The 20,778-nt window shown below is 42.0% G+C and overlaps 1 protein-coding gene across 3 annotated transcripts in view; it reads left to right on the forward strand.

The window, feature by feature from the left end:
• Window positions 1-20,778, forward strand: part of DYM (dymeclin) — a 166,811-nt gene that overhangs the window by 79,713 nt on the left and 66,320 nt on the right. For 2 of the 3 annotated variants that reach the window (XM_081881455.1, XM_081881456.1), the window contains exon 15: window positions 14,492-14,656. The exons of the other annotated variant lie outside the window; for it this stretch is intronic. In XM_081881455.1, the coding sequence (XP_081737581.1) occupies window positions 14,492-14,656 (165 nt within the window). The remainder of the gene's footprint in view (window positions 1-14,491; window positions 14,657-20,778) is intronic. 3 annotated transcript variants of the gene reach the window in all.

Here is a 20,778-nt window from a genome sequence, read left to right on the forward strand (position 1 = left end):
GTCCTTTGCAGAATGATTAGCCACAGCAAATACCAGTGTCTGATCAATTTGCACAGATTGTTGATTTGCAGAGGTCACTGTTAGTCTTAGTACAAACAACTGTAGAAAGCAAGTCCTTTAATTCCACTGTAGTGTTTCTGTATTACCAAACATGTGTCTAGCCAAAGGATAAAAATAATACTAAATTTTGATAATATTGTTTCCTAAGCTGCTCTGGCTACTTGCCCTCTAAATAACTGGTGTATCTGGGTGATTAATTTTTTTATGTGCTTTGTTCTTGCCTGTTGATACTGTAAAAATAACTTCCCCTCAGCTCTCTTTTTACATTTCCTTAACATGGTTCAGCAGCTCTTTGTCTGGACATAATCTATATATCTTCTTTGGCCTTCCTTTCTATGACACTTGCTTTTTCTGGAGATATAGGTTTGATCCCATATAATAACCTCCTTTTTTGTAAAGCCAAGACTCAAATTTTATTTTAATAGGGTTAATAGATAAGATGTTTTTCATTTCTCACTTCCTTCCTTTTTCTTTAATATCTGTAGCATTTAACATTGGCAATCTTCCATGGATAGAAGATTGGACCGATTGTTCTTACGGAATATTCTGCACATGGGTTTTTGTAACCTATAAGTATAAATTCTTTCATCTAAAATTTAATTTGTGTGCTGTCCAGTTCAAACCACAAACACTATTTAGATTTGTGTATGCCAGGTTAAATAATAGCATTCCAATGCTCTCTAATATCTGAATCTATCTTTAAATTTGGTGATGTTTAAGGAATTCGGGTTCAGAAAAGCATAGGTTTTTGCACCTGTAGTCATTTGTTTAATATGTTACAGTGACAGTGCAATTCTGTGCTTCTCTACTTGTAAGTCCTGTTGAATTCATTGATGTTTACTCTCTAGTGAGTGCATACAATATTAGTCAAATTTTGGACATTCTGGCTGCAATGTCAGCATTCAAGAAAGAGTACTGATAATCTCAAATTAATCTGATGAAAAGAGATCTGTTTCTCCACTATTTGGACATACACAAGTAAATGATGACAATGATACTTAGGTGATTGTTAACATCACTTATGTTTGTTTGATTTTTGAAATATCAATACTATTTGTCTGGGATTTTCAGATAATGCATGTGAGTTTGGTCATTCAGCAAAGAATGAATGGTTAGCCTTTTTTTGCTAAGTAATGCCGTCATATTTTCAAACGAGACTATGTATTTGTGTCTATTAATTGTGGGCATTAGAAATGTGCAAACTAGATAATAGTCATATTTAAGTTCAGAAGCCCTTGCCTGCATTGAAGCAATATTTTATTTAGGCAACTTCCTTAAATTACTCTGTGCTTCCTTCAAGCACCCTGCTATGCTCAGAGTGATAGTAACTAAACAACAATGTGTTTTTAGGACCACATAAGCATGTGGATGATAGAGGACTCGAAAAACCCACCTTGAGCCAGAGGATTGGGGAGGGGCACATATATATTTTTTTCTTTTCAAAAAGCAAGGTATTATTTAAATAGAAGCTGGGATGAATTGATTCTGCAGGATACACCCACTCACCTGCATGCTGAGTACATCTAGGAAACCATGCAAATAATTGTATGTACTAAAGGGCCCAACTTGCACACAGGGGTTCTTGACAACTGTGTCACCAAGTTGCCAATGCCCCCTTTGGGGGAAGGTGATAGAGAAGATGATGGTGCCACAATTGCTGGCACTATTGGATGTGACTGGTTTTCTGGACCTATTTCCATCCAAGCTCAGGCTTGGTTCTGATTCTGCTCTGGCAGAGCAACAGGAGGAATGTGACCCTGTTTGTTCTCCTTGGTCTTTCAGAAGCCTTTGTCCTGCTAGATCAGCTCTGTCAATTGGGAGCACTGTATCACAGTGGTTCTGCTCTTATCTACAGGGCTGATTATAGAAAGTAACATTGGGTGATTGCCTTCCAGCCTCCTGAGATATGTTCCATGGGGTGCTGCAGAGTACTATATTGTACCCGGTGCTGTTCAACATCAATACAAGGCTGTGGGGACTAGTCATTAGGAAATTTGGAGCATGGTGTCATCAAGTATGCGGATGACACACAGCTCTGTTTCTTTGTAACATTGAGTCAGGAGATGCTGTGCAAGTCCTGAACCAGTGCCTAGACTGAGTAATGGTCTAGATGAGTGCCAATAAACAGCAGCTGAATCCCATCAAGACAGTCTCTGTGAGTAGTTCTCTGGTTCTGAGTAGATTCTGGATCGGATTGCGCACGCATCTGAAAGAACAGGAGCATAGCTTGAAGATACTGCTTTATGCAGCATTGTCCCTAAAGGTTCAGGGGACCTCTGTCTCTAGGAGTGGCTGTGGCTGTTTCAGCTGGTATGCCAGCTATGACCATTCCTAGAAAGGGATAGGTTGGTAACAGTTTTCTACACGTTGGTAACTTTTAGACTTGGTTATTGTAATGTGCTTTACGTGGGGGGTGCCCTTGAATTTGATTGGGAAGCTGCAGCTAATGCGAAACTTTGCTGCATGGTTGCTCTTTGGGGCTACTTATAAACAATATGTGACACTCCCATTAAAAGCACTGTTGTTGTTGTTGTTTAGTCGTTTAGTCGTGTCCAACTCTTCATGACCCCATGGACCAGAGCATGCCAGGCACTTCTGTCTTCCACTGCCTTCCGCAGTTTGGTCAGACTCATGTTTGTAGCTTCGAGAACACTGTCCAACCATCTCATCCTCTGTCGTCCCCTTCTTCTTGTGCTCTCAATCTTTCCCAACATCAGGGTCTTTTCCAGGGAGTCTTCTCTTCTCATGAGGTGGCCAAAGTACTGGAGCCTCAGCTTCACAATCTGTCCTTCCAGTGAGCACTCAGGGCTGATTTCCTTCAGAATGGAGAGGTTTGATCTTCTTGCAGTCCATGGGACTCTCAAGAGTCTCCTCCAGCACCATAGTTCAAAAGCATCAATTATTCGGCGATCAGCCTTCTTTATGGTCCAGCTCTCACTTCCATACATCACTACTGGGAAAACCATGGCTTTAACAATATGGACCTTTGTTGGCAAGGTGATGTCTCTGCTTTTTAAGATGGTGTCTAGGTTTGCCATCGCCTTTCTCCCAAGGAGCAGGCGTCTTTAATTTTGTGACTGCTGTCGCCATCTGCAGTGATCATGGAGCCCAAGAAAGTAAAATCTCTCACTGCCTCCATTTCTTCCCCTTCTATTTGCCAGGAGGTGATGGGCCCAGTGGCCATGATCTTCGGTTTTTTGATGTTGAGCTTCAGACCATATTTTGTGCTCTCCTCTTTCACCCTCATTAAAAGGTTCTTTAATTCCTCCTCACTTTCTGCCATCAAGGTTGTATCATCTGCATATCTGAGGTTGTTGATATTTCTTCCAGCGATCTTAAATTCCGGCTTGGGATTCATCCAGCCCAGCCTTTCGCATGATGAATTCTGCATATAAGTTAAATAAGCAGGAGGACAATATACAGCCTTGCCGTACTCCTTTCCCAATTTTGAACCAGTCAGTTTTTCCATATCCAGTTCTAACTGTAGCTTCTTGTCCCACATAGAGGTTTCTCAGGAGACAGGCACTCCCATTTCTTTAAGAACTTGCCATAGTTTGCTGTGGTCGACACAGTCAAAGGCTTTTGCATAGTCAATGAAGCAGAAGGCATGAAGCAGATGTTTTTCTGGAACTCTCTAGCTTTCTCCATAATCCAGCGCATGTTTGCAATTTGGTCCCTGGTTCCTCTGCCTCTTCTAAATCCAGCTTGCACTTCTGGGAGTTCTCGGACCACATACTGCTTAAGCCTGCCTTGTAGAATTTTAAGCATAACCTTGCTAGTGTGTGTAATGAGTGCAATTGTGCGGTAGTTGGAGCATTCTTTGGCACTGCCCTTCTTTGGGATTGGGATGTAGACTGATCTTCTCCAATCCTCTGGCCACTGCTGAGTTTTCCAAATTTGCTGGCATATTGAGTGTAGCACCTTAACAGCATCATCTTTTAAAATTTTAAACAGTTCAGCTGGAATATCATCACTTCCACTGGCCTTGTTATTAGCAGTGCTTTCTAAGGCCAATTTGACTTCACTCTCCAGGATGTCTGGCTCAAGGTCAACAACCACACTACCTGGGGTGTATGAGACATCCATTTCTTTCTGGTATAGTTCCTCTGTGTATTCTTGCCACCTCTTCTTGATGTCTTCTGCTTCTGTTAGGTCCTTACCACTTTTGTCTTTTATTATGGTAATCTTTGTACAAAATGTTCCTTTCATATCTCCAATTTTCTTGAACAGATCTCTGGTTTTCCCCATTCTATTGTTTTCCTCTATTTCTTTGCATTGCTCATTTAAGAAGGCCTTCTTGTCTCTCCTTGCTATTTTTTGGAAATCTGCATTCAATTTCCTGTATCTTTCACTATCTCCCTCGCATTTTGCTTGCCTTCTCTCCCCCACTATTTGTAATGCCTCGTTGGACAGCCACTTTGCTTTCTTACATTTCCTTTTCATTGGGATGGTTTTAGTTGCTGCCTCGTGTATAATGTTACGAGCCTCCATCCATAGTTCTTCAGGCACTCTGTCTACCAAATCTAAATCCTTAAACCTGTTCCTCACTTCAACTGTGTATTCATAAGGGATTTGACTTAGATTGTATCTTACTGGCCCAGTGGTTTTTCCTACTTTGTTCAATTTAAGCTTGAATTTTGCTATAAGAAGCTGATGATCTGAGCCACAGTCAGCTCCAGGTCTTGTTTTTGCTGACTGTATAGAGCTTCTCCATCTTTGGCTGCAGAGAATATAATCAATCTGATTTTGATGCTGCCCATCTGGTGATGTCCATGTGTAGAGTCGTCTCTTGTGTTGTTGGAAAAGAGTGTTTGTGATGACCAGCTTGTTCTCTTGGCAGAACTCTATTAACCTTTGCCCTGCTTCGTTTTGAACTCCAAGGCCAAACTTGCCAGTTTTATCTCTTGACTCCCTACTTTAGCATTCCAATCCCCTATAATGAGAAGAACATCCTTCTTTGGTATTGTTTTTATAAGGTGTTGTAAGTCTTCATAGAACTGGTCAATTTCAGTTTCTTCAGCACCAGTGGTTGGTGCATAAACTTGGATTACTGTGATGTTAAAAGGTCTGCCTTGGATTCATATCGAGATCATTCTATCATTTTTGAGATTGCATCCCAGTACAGCTTTCGACACTCTTTTGTTGACTATGAGGGCCACTCCATTTCTTTTACGGGATTCTTGCCCACAGTAGTAGATATGATGGTCATCCGAACTGAATTCACCCATTCCCGTCCATTTTAGTTCACTGATGCCCAGGATGTCAATATTTATTCTTGCCATCTCATTTTTGACCACATCCAACTTACCAAGGTTCATGGTTCTTACATTCCAGGTTCCTATGCAATATTTTTCTTTACAGCATTGGACTTTCCTTTCGCTTCCAGGCATATCCGCAACTGAGCATCCTTTCGGCTTTGGCCCAGCCGCTTCATCAGCTCTGAATCTACTTGTACTTGTCCTCCGCTCTTCCTCAGTAGCATGTTGGACGCCTTCCGACCTGAGGGGCTCATCTTCCAGCGTCATAACTTTTATATGCCTGTTGTCTTTGTCCATGGAGTTTTCTTGGCAGGGATACTGGAGTGGCTTGTCGGTTCCTGCTCCAGGTGGATCACGTTTGGTCAAAACTCTCCACTATGACCTGTCCATCTTGGGTGGCCCTGCACGGCATAGCTCATAGCTTCTCTGAGTTATTCAAGCCCCTTCGCCACGGCAAGGCAGTGATCCATGAAGGGGAAAAGCACTGTACTGGTTGCCAATTTGCTACTGGGCCTGGTTGCCAATTCTACAGCTGGTGTATAAAAGTCCTATACAGTTCTGAAGCAGAGTAACAGAGAAGCCCCCCACATCTCAGCCCCATTCACTTAGACCTGTGAATGAAGATATGATGATGGTGCCACATGCCCCTGCAATGAAGCCCACTGTGAGTTCAGCCCAAGCTTTTAGCACTAATTCTTTGGAATTCTCTTACCCAGATGTTAAGTAAGTGCCAATGTTGTTATATTTTCTCCCTAAGTCTTTGGCAGAACAAACCTTCAGTTATCAGCAGTTGTACGCCCTGGTTTTAAAAAAGATGGTTTTGTGCCAGAACTCTGTGCTTCATAAAAGCAATAACCTCATTTCATGCTACAATACTGGCTTGGTTTCACCTTCTAAATCCTCAAAGGATTCGTCTGTAGAATTATAGTATCTGCATGTTAACTGAATCAAAGTAGTTGCACATTAGCTGAATCAAGTTGCATTTTGTAGCAGCAGCAAAAACAACAACAACCACAGAACTTTTTATAACTAGCCATGCCATATTTTTTTGTGCTGTAGAACAGTTCTACTTATATCTAACCATCTTTCCACACCAAGTATATTAAGCAGTGTAATGGGCCACAAAAATAACTTTACCCTTTCCAGGTAATTTATGGTGTATGTCAGATGGACAAAACACTAATATAGTACTTTCTAAAGGAAAAGCAAAGTGATTTGGAGGTATGAGAGTTAACTCCGTAGGAAATGACTGAAAATGGGAGTCCAAGAAATTTTGTACCAATTAGGTATCTCTGAGCAGAAATGGAGAATTATGGGTGTCATATTCTAAGCTAACCACATGTTGCTAGTATATCTCTGGGCCAGTATTCCTGTTGCTGCCATTGCTACTGCACAAGATAAGTTATTTATATCACACCTGATAAGGATTTCAAACTTCTGTTTTGCCAGCTGGCCAATTAAGGATCCTAGTGTTTCATGCAAAGAAATTGCAGTACTGTATACCAGTGCGAAATCATTTTTCTGTTGGCATTTTGTGACAAAGAGGGAACTTGAAAAACCAGGTAATAACAAAATCAGGGACTCTTAAAATCTACATAGAGGGAGAGACACTCTGGGAATGGTGATAGATTTTCATTGAGACCAGAATTCAAAGCCTCACTCTGCCCTGAGGCTCTATGGGTAACAATGTAGCCCATAGTCTGCTCCCTGCGTAACCTGCCTTCTTTTATTGTTAATATAAAATAGAATAATTCCATCTATGAGGGACGCGGGTGGTGCTGTGGGTTAAACCACAGAGCCTAGGACTTGCCGATCAGAAGGTCGGCGGTTCAAATCCCCGCGACGGGGTGAGCTCCCGTTGCTCAATCCCTGTTCCTGCCAACCTAGCAGTTCGAAAGTATGTCAAAGTGGCGGGAAGGTAAACGGCGTTTCCGTGCGCTGCTCTGGTTCGCCAGAAGCGGTTTAGTCATGTTGGCCACATGATCCGGAAGCTATACGCTGGCTCTCTCGGCCAATAAAGCGAGATGAGCGCCGCAACCCAAGAGTCGATCACGACTGGACCTAATGGTCAGGGGTCCCTTTACCTTTACCTTTAATTCCATCTACATTTCTGTAAGTTCCTTGGAAGAAGGGTGAGATTAACAATTTCACTCTTAGTAATGAAGTTACAAAGCTGTCTCATGCTGATTCAGGCTGTTGATCTCTCATAGTATGGTTTGCTCTGACTGGCCAAAGCAAATCCAAAGCTCGTGTCTTTATTAACCCTGAGGTTGTTCTAACTGGAGATGCTGATACCCTGGGGGCTTGTGCATTCTTGCATTTGATCTACCATGTGCCTCTACCGCATTTGCATCATGGGACGCAAAACAATAGAGCGTATAGGGCAGAACTCAGATAGGTTTTGTTAACCTACACGCAGGAAGATAAAACTCTGAACACATTGTGAGAGCTTGCCCTAAATGATGGGGTAGAAATAAAATTTTAAAATGAATAATGGTAAGCATTACATTTGTAGTTCCCAATGTAGACAGCCCTGGGCAAGGATTCCAGTGGCCAGGCCATAGCTTGGCACAAATGTTAGTCTCTCTTCAATCCGCATGTCCTTAATCTTACAAACTTCTTTATATTCCCTATCATGCTTTTCTACAAGCTCTCTCTCTCTCCCCACCCCCACTGCCTCCGATCTGAAAAATGTTGTGTTTGGCCTCAAGGAACTGGTTGCATGGTGAAGAACTCGCCCCATCACTGCCAATTACGGGACTTTTTTTATTGCTGCTCCTTTTTAAACATCACCATGGGTTGCTCTCAAAATGTGGGTTACCACAATACAGGGCAAATTGAAAACCTCCACATCTGAACATCACCCACCCTTTGTACATATGTGTGCAATTTGCAAGCATTCTGCACATTAAGTATCTTCTAAAAGTCCCTACTTTCACTGTGGTACTTTACGAAGGCATAAGTCAGGTTACATGTCAACCTGACAACTACGTTTTTAAGAGGACCCAAAATGTTTTGCATAGCAAACAATTTGTGTGTGTGTGGTGGTCTGACAATTCAGCTGAAACAATATGACCTAAATATTATGATCAGGCTTAGTAGAGACTGAGTTTTTGTGGCTCTTGTTTTCAGAGAACTTCACTGAGCTGACACACATGGCATGTATGTGCAGAAGACTTGCAAATCAAAACCTTACTTTTTATGAGTACAGTTCTATATATGCTACCCTCGTGTTTCCTCTCCCCAGCATGCTAACTATTGAAAGACAAGTATTTGAGATTTATTAATAATCATTCTTAACATTTGCATAATGTTTTCAAGCTTTCAAATTCTTCACATGAATTCATTTAATTGTACAACAACTCCATATTGCAGGTGTGGGGAGGTGGGGTTAGGTAGACAGTGTGGCTTAAAATTTGTGACAGGATTTGAACCAGGGGCTTCCAGATTCATCAGCTCATTGTCTTCAGTACTTGAGAGCAGCTTGAATTTCCTGCTGCTACTGACATACGCTGTCTGAGGTCACTATCGTTCAAAAAGGAGAGTACTGCAAGGGTTGCATTTAATATTTTTTTTTACACACTAAGTGGAGTTCTTACGCTGGTGGTTTGGAAGCTGCAGTATTACTACTATTTCTCACACCACCTGGTAAAGTGAGAAGCCTGGGGCTGTGCAAGAGGAGCCAGTGTTGCAGCTCCTCTCCACACCAGGGTTAACCCAAGTGGCTTGCCTGTTTCAAGGGGAAAAGCACAACTGATGCTCTTGTCAGGAAGTGTGGTCTCTGAACTTCAAGTGACTTGCTTGGCCATGTCATAATGGTCCTCTTACTTTGTCAAATAAAACCCTTGACTAGGGAGCGGGTGGCGCTGAGGTCTAAACCACAGAGCCTAGGGCTTGCCGATCAGAAGGTCAGTGGTTCGAATCCCCATGACAGGGTGAGCTCCTGTTGTTCCGTCCCAGCTCCTCCCCACCTAGCAGTTCAAAAACACAACAAAGTGCAAGTAGATAAATAGGTACCGCTCCGGCGGGAAGGTAAACGGTGTTTCTGTGCGCTACTCTGGTTCACCAGAAGCGGCTTAGTCATGCTGGCCACATGACCCGGAAGCTGTCTGCAGACTAACGCTGGCTCCCTTTGGCCTATAGAGCAAGATGAGCGCACAACCCCAGAGTCATCCGTGATTGGACCTAATGGTCAGGGGTACCTTTACCTAGGGAGCGCCAGAAGAACTTGGCAGACACCCTTCCCTCTGAGAAGAGGTTGTGGTGTTCCACTAATCAACTTAGGTATGTTTTTGCCACTTAGATCTCTGTGTGAGAATTGTAACAATCTTCTTGAATCTTTTCAGAATAAGTACATTGATTACTCAACTGCTCCTCATCTTAGCTGCCTGATAAGTGTACTTCTCACCACATTTCAAACAATGACACTTTTTTCTTTAGGCTTCACAGAGCCTGATCTCTCTATTAGAAATTATCATGTTTGAAGGGACCCTTAGTTCAATATTTTTAAATTTTGAGTCTGAGTAGCTCTTCTAATAGTAGTAGTTTGCTTTTCCTCCCAGTATTTATTCATTTATTAAAATGTTTATATCCCACCTCCACTCCTAATGGGCAGCTAACGACAGTTATTTGAAACATGATCCTCTAAAACTTAAAAGGAACACCACAGAACATCAGTGTTATGTCCATGGAGGAAAAAGAATCATTCCACATTATGTCAAGGATCAAATGTCTACTTGTCAGTGTTGTTAGCTTTTGTGCTAAGCATGTATTCTGCTTGTGCCCAGAGTGGCTTGCAAAGGAAAACACATAGCAATAAATAGTGGTTTTTCAGAAAGTACACTTAAAATAGTGAGACAGCAGCACCAGAATAGAAACAGCACATGGAAATCATATAAACACCTCTCTCGACAAATTGCCCTTTAACACACCAGCTGAATTTAGTGGGAGGGCATTCTGGTATATGGGTGCTATTACTGAGGAAGCCCAATCCCATATATTGGTCCGCTGAATCTCTAGTGGTGATGGGTCATAGAGTAGGACATCTGCAGTTGATAGCAAAGTCAGGGCAGGTTGATTAGTGATAATGTAGTTCCTGACATAGCCCAGTCCTTGGACTTTTAGAGCTTCGAAGGTTAGCACTAGCACTTTATCAACTGAGCCAAGAACTAAATAGGCAGCCATGAATCTTCTATAAGATGTATGTTATGTGGTCTGGGCTCCAGTCAGTATTCTGAGAGCTACACTTCCAGCTGCCTGCAGTTGCCACATTGTCTCTAAAGGCAGCCCAATGTAGAGAGAACTGCAGGAATCCTACTTGAATGTCACTAGGGCATCAGTGACCAGTGCTGTACTCAGTTTCACATGAAAAGGTAAACCAGCTAAAGCTGCTTGTAACCAAAAAGAGGGGGGGGGACCCCAGAGTATTGTAGGAAAGCACTAGGTCCAGGGAGCACTACTAAGTTGTTTACCTGATCCTCAAGAAAATATAACTCTATCCAGAATAGGCTATGCAACCAATCCTTAATTAGCGGAACTCCCACCTTGCAACACAACCATCTTGTCTGGATTAAATTTCAGCTTGCTCACCTTTGTCCATTCCTGTATTGATGCCAGATACTGATTAAGTAACTCTACTGCCTCCTTGGAATCAAGATGGAAAGAGGTAGATTTGAGTGTCGTGAGCATATTGGTGACACTTCAGCAGAAAAGCTATGCATGGATTCCCCCAGCTGTTTCTTGTAGATTTAAACAAGTATGAAAGGTGAGAGAAGGATAAACTGAATAGAAATCCACATTTCAAACAAATGTACCTACTTAACAGAGGTGCTGTAGATCTCAAACATGTTCTCTCTGTATGGCTTTATCCCTTTAAGACTACATGAATGCATGTGCTTGAGTAACTGGTGTGTGACTGACAGACTGGTTGCACTTAACTCAGTCTCTGAAAATAGTGGTCCTAATATTTTAAAATTGTTCTCTGGAGATTTTATTTTCATATTGGTTTGGCTGTGCATTTCTTGGATCTTATCTTTGATCTCATGGAGTGGTAGTTCAAAAACATAAAGAATTTTGATACCGCTTTGGTTTAATAGAACAGATGATAATATTTTATTTTCTAATAACTCTTCAGATTTATACTGCACATAACCCTGGAAAAATTTTATACACTAAGAAGGCGCTAGAGATATTTTATTGGTTTCATTATCTCCAAAAATGGCAGAGTTTCATCCTTAAGTAAGAACAACTGTTTTCAATAGGAAAACTCCAAACCACACTTGTTGATTTCCCAGGCTCCAGTTACCCAGACATTCCAAACGCTAACTTTTTAGATGGTGATATCAAACATTTCAATGCTTTACTGCCACAGAGCTGGGAATTAATTTTACTGTTTGCAAGAGGAAAATGTGTAGCCTGTAGTCTGCTGTGTGTAGCACATGTCTCCTTGCTGCATCCTCTTGGTTGGTTTGGGAGTTAAGAAGAAGAAAATGCTTCTAGGAAAGTGCCTTTTATTCTTTAATAACTTCCTTTTCATAAATTTTAGTAATAAAATGCAGGAATTAAGTACATAATGTTCTTTCAAGAAGCAAAATAATTGGTTGTTTTAAGAAGCCTTGCAGAAAGCCCAGACACATATTGAACCTTGTGTTTGAACCCAGCCTATATTTTATTCTTGAGAGAAGTAAAGAGAGAGAGAGAGAGAGAAGTTTTGCAGTCAGGGCAATCCCACCAAGATAAATATGACTTCTTCTGGCTTCAGTGCTGGCTTCTGCATGTCATGAGGGCAGCCAGAGGGGTAGAGCAAAAGACCCAATACGGGCCTTGATTCCTGAGGGTGTGGAGAAGTGTTGCCTGACCGAAACACCAATTTCCATTTAAATTGCTAAACCTAGGGACTAACTTCAACATTCCACTGATTATAGCTCCAAACTCACAAAATATAACTAGGGGGGTGGGGAGCCTAAACCGAAGTTTGGGGGCAATCAAATACCGTATTTTTTGCTCTATAAGACTCACTTTTTCCCTCCTAAAAAGTAAGGGGAAATGTGTGTGTGTCTTATGGAGCGAATGCAGGCTGCGCAGCTATCACAGAAGCCAGAACAGCAAGAGGGATTGCTGCTTTCACTGCGCAGCAATCCCTCTTGCTGTTCTGGCTTCTGAGATTCAGAATATTTTTTTCCTTGTTTTCCTCCTCCAAAAACTAGGTGCGTCTTGTGGTCTGGCGCGTCTTATAGAGCAAAAAATACGGTATTTTCCATAGCTCTGCCTATGTGATGTGATGCTACTTATTACTGAACTATTTTTATGCCTCCTTTAAGGGTAAAAGTCCTCTTGAGGCAGCTCACAAGATAAAAACATGCAACAAAGCGCAATAAATAAAGCTAGTAATAGATCAAAAAGCCTCCAAAACGTCAAGATAATTGACAGAAAAGGGAGAGAGAATCCCAGTCCTGTCCCCAACCTCATTACCAGCTCCACTACAACAATGTCCCAACCCCAACCCCAAGTACAGCACTTGGCTTTTCTCCATAGGAATGAATGGCTACCATTCTCCTAGATGGGTAAAAGTGCAGGACTATACTTGGAATAAGAGCCGAATTTCTCCCTGGTTATCTCAAATCCTGATGTGAGAAGCAGGTCCTCCTGTACTTGCCTCTCAGCTGTATCTCATGGAACTTAATGGGAGCATTGAGGACCAAGCTGACCTTGTTGGCATAGCCCTGCATTTTTCATCCTGAGAGGCCAGTATCAGCTTGGGCTAAGTCACACAGGGTCAAATGCAGTGCTTTTCTTTTCTCCATAATTAGCAGCCAGTCGCTTATGCGGCGGAAGGGCTGTAGCTCAGCGGTAGAGCTGTTCTGGATGCAGAAGGTCCCACGTACAATCCCCAGCATCTTCAGGAAGCGCTAGGACCCACTCTTTTCGAAAGACCTGGAGTGCCACTGCCCGGTTAGTATAGATTACCTTTGCTAGCCCTATCACTCCAAATGTTTGGGGCTGTAGCTCCCATCTGATACAGTCCAAAACATCTGGAGAGACACCATGTTGGCAAAGGCTGATGTAGACAATACTGATCTAAATGAACCAGTGATCTGATTTCCTATAAGGCACCTTTCTACATTGGTTGGACAGTGTTCTCGAAGCTACAAACATGAGTCTGACCAAACTGCAGGAGGCAGTGGAAGACAGGAGTGCCTGGCGTGCTCTGGTCCATGGGTCACAAAGAGTCGGACACGACTAAACGACTAAACAACAACAACACCTTTCTACATGGATGAAATTAAATGAATACAACTGGGCTGGGATAACAAATGAATGACGTTACTGGGCTGGGAGTTAAAGCTGCTCCCTGAACATGACCTGGCTATTGAGACTTGTGTGCTCCTCCTATCTATATGCAGCCCTCCTTTATCTGAATAGGCCCTCTCTGGATTCTGTTTCTTGCTTGTATTACAGTGTGACAGATCCTGGGAACTGGAAGAGTATGTGTGAGGGAGAGATCAGTTACAACAGAGTCAAATGTCTGAGTGATTTCCCCCAAGAAGCTTCTGTTTGTGCAGCAGGAAGATAGAAGCGGATATACACTGGAAAACAAAACAAAACTCTAGAACTTAAAAGGCAATACTAAGATGATTCACGGACTCTAGGACTCAGCAGCCCCATAACTCCCTAACGGTTGTGGCAAACTGGGTTATTGTTAACTGCTAAGTTTCTAAAAGCTGTTGTGAGAACCTCAAAGCATTCACTCAGCAATGAGCTCAGCCTTTTCGTTCCTCTAGTTGAAGATGGCAGTTTGCGCAAAACCACACAAGCTGTGTGACTGTTCCCATAACATTTTATATTACATCTTGGCACAAGAGCATTTGTCTTCAAGTCTCATGAAAAGGTGGTTTGAATTTTTCCCGAAAAGTAAATCCACAAACATTGGTGTGTTTACACACAACCTCCCTGCCAAAGCCGGCAACCTCCTTTGCGTCACTAATGAAATCATCCTGGGTTGTTGTAGAGACTACCCACCCTCTCTGCCTTTGCAACTTTATTTTTGTTCTCTAACTGCTGCTTTGCTCTTTGACATCTGCCACTGACTTGTTTGGATGTAGCTTTCTTAAAGGAAAATTCCTGTTTCTTTTTCCTCCCCACCCCTTTTCCCTCCCTTTACCCTTGTCTTGCAGTTACACCTGCCGCCACTTGCGGAGATATGTATATGTCTTGGACAAACTATATTTTCCCCACTCCCACTGCTCTACGCTGCAGCATTGCTTCTCGAGCCTCAGTGACAATGGAGAGGAGCTGCTGTCTTTAACTTGTTCTCACATTCTCAGATCTTATGCTTCCAGGTTATTAACCTCTGCTGTCCATTTACTGCATGCTGCATGCACCGTGTGACTGGTCTATGCATGTTGAAGGAAATAAATTGGGGGGGGGGGTTGGTTCTGGATCACCAGTAACTTTTTACTAACAACCCCCCTTTATGTCTCCATAATACATGGGATACAAATTGCAGATCCAACACGGGTTCACAATAGAAAAGTATAAGCTGTATTTTCCATAAGCTGAGCATGGCTTTACATACAGGATATGTAAACGTTTTAGTAACCTGTGGAGCCCCTAGCATAGCAGAATATTCTGTCCCCAAGTTCATTCTCGGGTCATGGAGGGAGTGGGCCTGTTAGGCTTCACCATCACCATGTGTGAACTGGTACAATGCAGCAGAAAAGCAGTGGTTTGCAAATTGTGTTCCGGGGTACCCAGAAAACCTCTGAAAACCTCCAGGGAGTTCCTGAATGGGAAGATGAATCATTGCAGAGAAGTTTGCCTGAACAGGGTTTGCCTATCACGATGTAGAACGAATGCAGACATTTTGACAGATATGGAGCTACTCTTAAAACAGCAGCCCCAGATATATGCTTCTCCTCCCACAATATCTAGGAATACGTTTCCTTGCTCCCATGTTTTGGCTGCCACCTGTAGAGGAAGGGGAGGTCTCTATTTGACACCACATGATGTGGTTGAATCACACTAGACAGCTGCCACTTTCACAAGTGGAACGGAAGTTGTCCCACCCCAAGAATTCACCCTCTTATTGGTGCCCGTCACATCCTGCCCTGTTATGTGAGCAACTGCTGAAACATTGCTGCTCCTTATCATGAATGGCTAACATGTGAAAAGGGTGGGACTAGGGATACAGCCCTGCTTTCTACACACGACATGCAACATGTGAAGTGGACTAGTGTGAGAAGAGGGGGAAATAAGATACAAGGCTGCCATTGTTTTACAGTAGCCCCTGCACCATGTTTTCCTTCATTGAACTAGTGGAAAAATACCAGCAGTCACAGCTGGATTTAAGTGGTTAGGCAGATTTAGAACTTGGTTTAGGCTACCAGGTCAAGTTTAACTGCCTCTTTTTTCTGGAGCTCCTAGGGTGCATGTTTCAGGTAAGGTGAAGTCAGGGGTGCGGAGATTGATTGAGCAAAACTTGTTGCTTGTTATATATTTTCTCATTCTGCCTCTGGAACTTTTCTATCTCATAGTCAAGTCAGGTGTGAGGTAGCGGTGGCATTAGTTGGGATAAAACCCTAACAGCATTTCTGAGTTGCCTCTCCAATTTGTTGAAATGCTGAAGGCAATATACATAGGAGCCTACCCCCAAAGAACAATTTAAATAGTACATTTAATTTCATGCTACACGAGCTTTACACATTCTTTAATGTTTTGTGACCAGTGCCAAAATTTTGGGGGAAACATGGGGAAAATTGCATGACAAAATTTGAACAGAACATGGAGAACATCCAGAATGGAAATAACAGTGTCCTGGCTATGCAAGCATATAATGGCGCAGAGACCATACAGTAAACATAAATAAAACCAAAAAAATTCCTTCCAGTAGCACCTTAAAGACCAACTAAGTCAGTTCTTGGTATGAGCTTTCGTGTGCATGCACACTTCTTCAGATACACCCTGAAGTGTGCATGCACACGAAAGCTCATACCAAGAACTGACTTAGTTGGTCTTTAAGGTGCTACTGGAAGGAATTTTTTTGTTTTGACTATGGCAGACCAACACGGCTACCTATCTGTAACTATAAATAAAACCAGCTTGATTGTCAAGGGAGGAAAATGTGGCATGCAATGTTAAATACTTTTCCACTCTTAGAACAGAAGGAACTGTTGAGTAGTCTTCTAACCGAAGATGAGAACCTAGTTTGCGGGAGTGATTTTATTTACTTATTTTCAGATTTTGTATGCCACCCCAGAAAAGAGTTCTCTGGGTGGCTTACAGTAAAGGGAATAAGACTAAAAATAAGAGTAGGAAACTTTATTCAAAGAAGCATTCTTGAGGCTTGGATCGCAGGCTTTGCTGCATCAGGAGGCAGAATGAAGACCACCTCTTGCATTTAACTACCTGGGCAGAGAGCAGATTGCTTGGAAGGTGAGCTGCTGAGAGGGCAGATCCTGACACAGCTGTGTGCTGTCATAACTGCCAGCCAAAATTCTGGTTTCCAGCAAAAGGAAAAGAACAGAGGAAGAAATGATGGTGGGATGGCTAGGAAGAAATTTTTCAACCCATATTTTGATAGGCAGTGCCCAGTATGGGGATGAAGAAATGATAAGTGGAGCAACTTTTTCTTCCTGGGCCTCCTTAGGAACACTGGCCGTTCCCTGAAGAGAGTGTCTTGTAAGACATCCCAAATGTAAACTGTCTTGCTCAGTGCATATACAGTGGTGCCCCGCAAGACGAATGCCTCCCAAGATGGAAAACTCGCTAGACGAAAGAGTTTTCCGTTTTGGAGGTGCTTCGCAAAACGAATTTCCTATGGGCTTGCTTTGCAAGACGAAAATGTTTTCCCTCCCCCCCCCTTTTTCTAAGCCGCTAAGCCGCTTATCTGCTTATCCGCTAAGCCGATAAGCCACTAAAAGCCGCTAATAGCGCTAATCCGCTAAGCCGTCAATGGGCTTGCTTCGCAAGACGAAAAAACCTCTAGACGAAGAGAATCGCGGAACGGATTCTTTTCGTCTTGTGAGGCACCACTGTAGTTATAGCATTAAGATACATGGAAAACGGTTGGATATAAACTTCTTTCCGGTATCAAGCATTAGAACTTACCCGAAGGTACTAGAATATCCAAAAATTTCTATATAAATTGAAGATATAGAACCTTGGGACAGAAATACAAAATAACTGGGCAGTGGAATTTCCCACATGTACTTGAATCGGGCAGATGTACTTGCGAGAGTGAATGAGAAAGAGGAAAAAGATGATAAAAGTTTATAACAACCATTCTTACTTCAAATGTCTCCCAGCCAGACTTCCCTACTGTTTAAGAGCCCAGCATGTTGGGGAGGAGTATCAAAAATGCTTCCCCCCAAAATAGCTACTTTCACCTTATAATTGACTAATGGGAAAGAGTTAACCCTAACCCTCCATTAGCTTGTAAGTAAAACATGGAACATGACAAACCATGCTTACTTCCTGCTTCCTGGTTCCCGCCTTACTTTATAAATAGTGAATAACACTAGGAAACGTTTGATAGGGGAGCCAAATGCCTCTGCTGATTGCTCACATTCAGAATTTCAGGAACCAGATAAGGTTTCACACCTTCCCTTTCAGTGATGTTATCTTGTGTCATACGAATAAAAGCATTGCTATGTGTCTTTTGCTTGTGCACTTTTCCGCATTCATTGGATGATCTGTTTTGATCATCAAAGGTAATTAGCCTCTTTGCTTGTTTGATCACAGTACAGTGGTGCCCCGCAAGACGAACGCCTCACAAGACGGAAAACCCGCTAGACGAAAGGGTTTTCCGTTTCGGAGGCGCTTCGCAAAACGAATTTCCCTATGGGCTTGCTTCGCAAGACGAAAATGTCTTGCGAGTTCCTGCGGGTTTTCCCCCCCCTTCTCCCCCTTTTCCTAAGCCCTAAGCCGCTTATCAGCTGATCCGCTAAAAGCCGCTAATAGCGCTAATCCGCTAAGCTGTCAATGGGCTTGCTTCGCAAGACGAAAAAACCGCTATACGAAGAGCCTCACGGAACGGATTAATTTCGTCTTGCGAGGCACCACTGTAGATGGAGTTACTGACATTGTGGTGCATGTACTTGTAGGAGGCAGCTCACAGGAAGTTTGCTATAAAATCAGTTTCCTGGGTGCTCTGTATTTTGATACAATTATGTGAAGGGTTATGTGAAGGGGAGGGTACAGCAATTCCCCCAACCTTTCAGCTGTCCCGTTCCCCAATCCTCCAGAGTGTGCAACGGACTTTAACAGGAGGGGGGAGTATTGCCAAAAGCCCATCCCTACCTCTGCTTACACCAGTAGCAGGATCCCCTGAGCAAAGTATCACTCTGTGATGCTCCTACTGGCAGTAGCAAAGTCTGGATCCAAGCCAACATTGGCCACAGTTCAATGCATAGTTACGTACAAAGGTCCTGTACCAATCTGTTGTTCTTAAACATAACTGTGTGCTTGACTGCTTATATTGTTTCAATATTTGCAATAAATATTTCAAGGATTATATTGCTCAACCATGAGCCCCTTTATTATATGTACATAGCATATAGCTATGAATTACAATATTCTGCTTCCTATCTTTAGCTTGCAGTCTTCATTCTGTACTGCAGTATTTGCCTGAGGCTGGATACTAAAATTTGCTTTCGCAGTGCCTTGTAGGTACTACCAGAAAGAAAGCAATGGCATCAAATTACTTTCACAATGTGACTTCCCTTAATACACAACAGATTCAGTCTCTCAAAAAAAAAATTCTTTGAGTAATTCAAACATGATCATGCCAAAGGCAAGGTATGAGGCAAGGTTGCATTTTTTTAAACGATGTTACTAATCTTGTGCTTTGGGGCCACAGCATTTTCCCTAAAAGGGGCTTGTTTTAAAATATGTGCTGAGCATCATTTGTCTGGCCATCTATTCACTTCAGGCATTTTTATAAATCCACTTAGAGGTTTGTTTGTTTTTTTAATTGTATGAGGTGGTATAGAAATGTTATAAACTTATTGCAAATCTTGGGCATTTTGAGCAGGCTAGAAATGATGATTCTGTGCAAAAAAATCCCTTTTGCATACAAAACTGATTTATACCCCACCCCATCCCAAAGACTCGTGGTAAGTAACAAAAAGAAGAAACATCCAAAGCAAAGCTAGAACCAGTTAAATCACAGATTTAGCCTTGTTTATTTTAATATACTTTATTATTTGTTGATCAGCTTGCATTGATTACTGAAATTGATTCTACCGCTTTTGATGTTTATTATTAACCAGCAAAATATCCTTCATTATGGCAGGTTGTGCTGGCTGGGACTAGTAGGGGTTGCAATCCAAAACACCTGGAGGGCACCAAATTGAGGGGAAAGCTGATACTGCATACTCATATAACACTAATCTGTAGTTTGTTCTGCAAACCGTGAGCCAACAGAAGAGCCAACAAGGTTGGGATGGCCAAACAAACTATGGTTAAGCAAGATTGCTTAGTTTGAACATAATGATAAACAATTATTACAACAAACAGTGTAAACCAACACAAACATGGCTTCACATGGTGTTCTGTTGGCGGAAACAACCCACAGTTCTTCCACTGCATGGATTTGCACGTTCAAACAAAGCATGGTTGGTTAGACTTAACAAAACATAGATTAGTATTAAGTGTGAACCAAGCTATAGACTGAAGGTTCTTAAGCACCAGCAGCTGAAGCACAAACAGAGTTTGTGTGTGAGGGATTTCAAGTGAGCCATAAAGTATCTTCTGGCAGTGCTTCCTATTTTTAAAACAATAGCTCTTTTGTTCCAAGTTAACATGAATATTTTCCGAAAAACAATTCTTTTCTGAAAATTGAAACTAATTCAAGTTTGCATGTTAAAGAGTGTAACAAAGACTGGTGTCAGTTCAGAAACTCTTATTTTCAATACATTGCCCAGGATTATATTTGTGGGTTGGCAGTCTCCATTAACATATTCATTTCATATATATATTTAAAAAGCTATTCAATCCAGAAGTTTTACAGAGAGGCAAATTTCATTTTTTTAAACAAAATCTAAACTCCACTTAGTTATGAGCAGGCTAGTTGTCATGTAAACTCTTTGCTGTGAGAAGTGAAGCTCAGGCATGTAGGAATCTTTGTGGATTGTGTTCACTAATGTCCTTAAACTAAACATTTTAATATGAAATGAAATTCTGATCTCTTTATTAAGGGGGAAAATGGTATACAGCAAAACGTTTGGATTGCCAACATGACAGCAGAATTCAATCATTTGTGAAGGTTCACATGATTCTCAAAATAAAAGCTAGACTTTCTAACTCAATAGACTCAACAAAGAATAATGTGGTTTTTAAAAGCACTAATAAACCAAAGTATTCATATTACAAGAAGTATCCATATGAAATGCAGTTGTGTTGGGACAGCTGCCACAAGGAAAGGCTTGCACATTTTGAGCACCTTTGCACCTTCTAATCCACT

Source organism: Podarcis erhardii (genome assembly GCF_964252035.2).
Source record: "Podarcis erhardii genome assembly, chromosome: 11".
Classification (NCBI taxonomy): domain Eukaryota; kingdom Metazoa; phylum Chordata; class Lepidosauria; order Squamata; family Lacertidae; genus Podarcis; species Podarcis erhardii.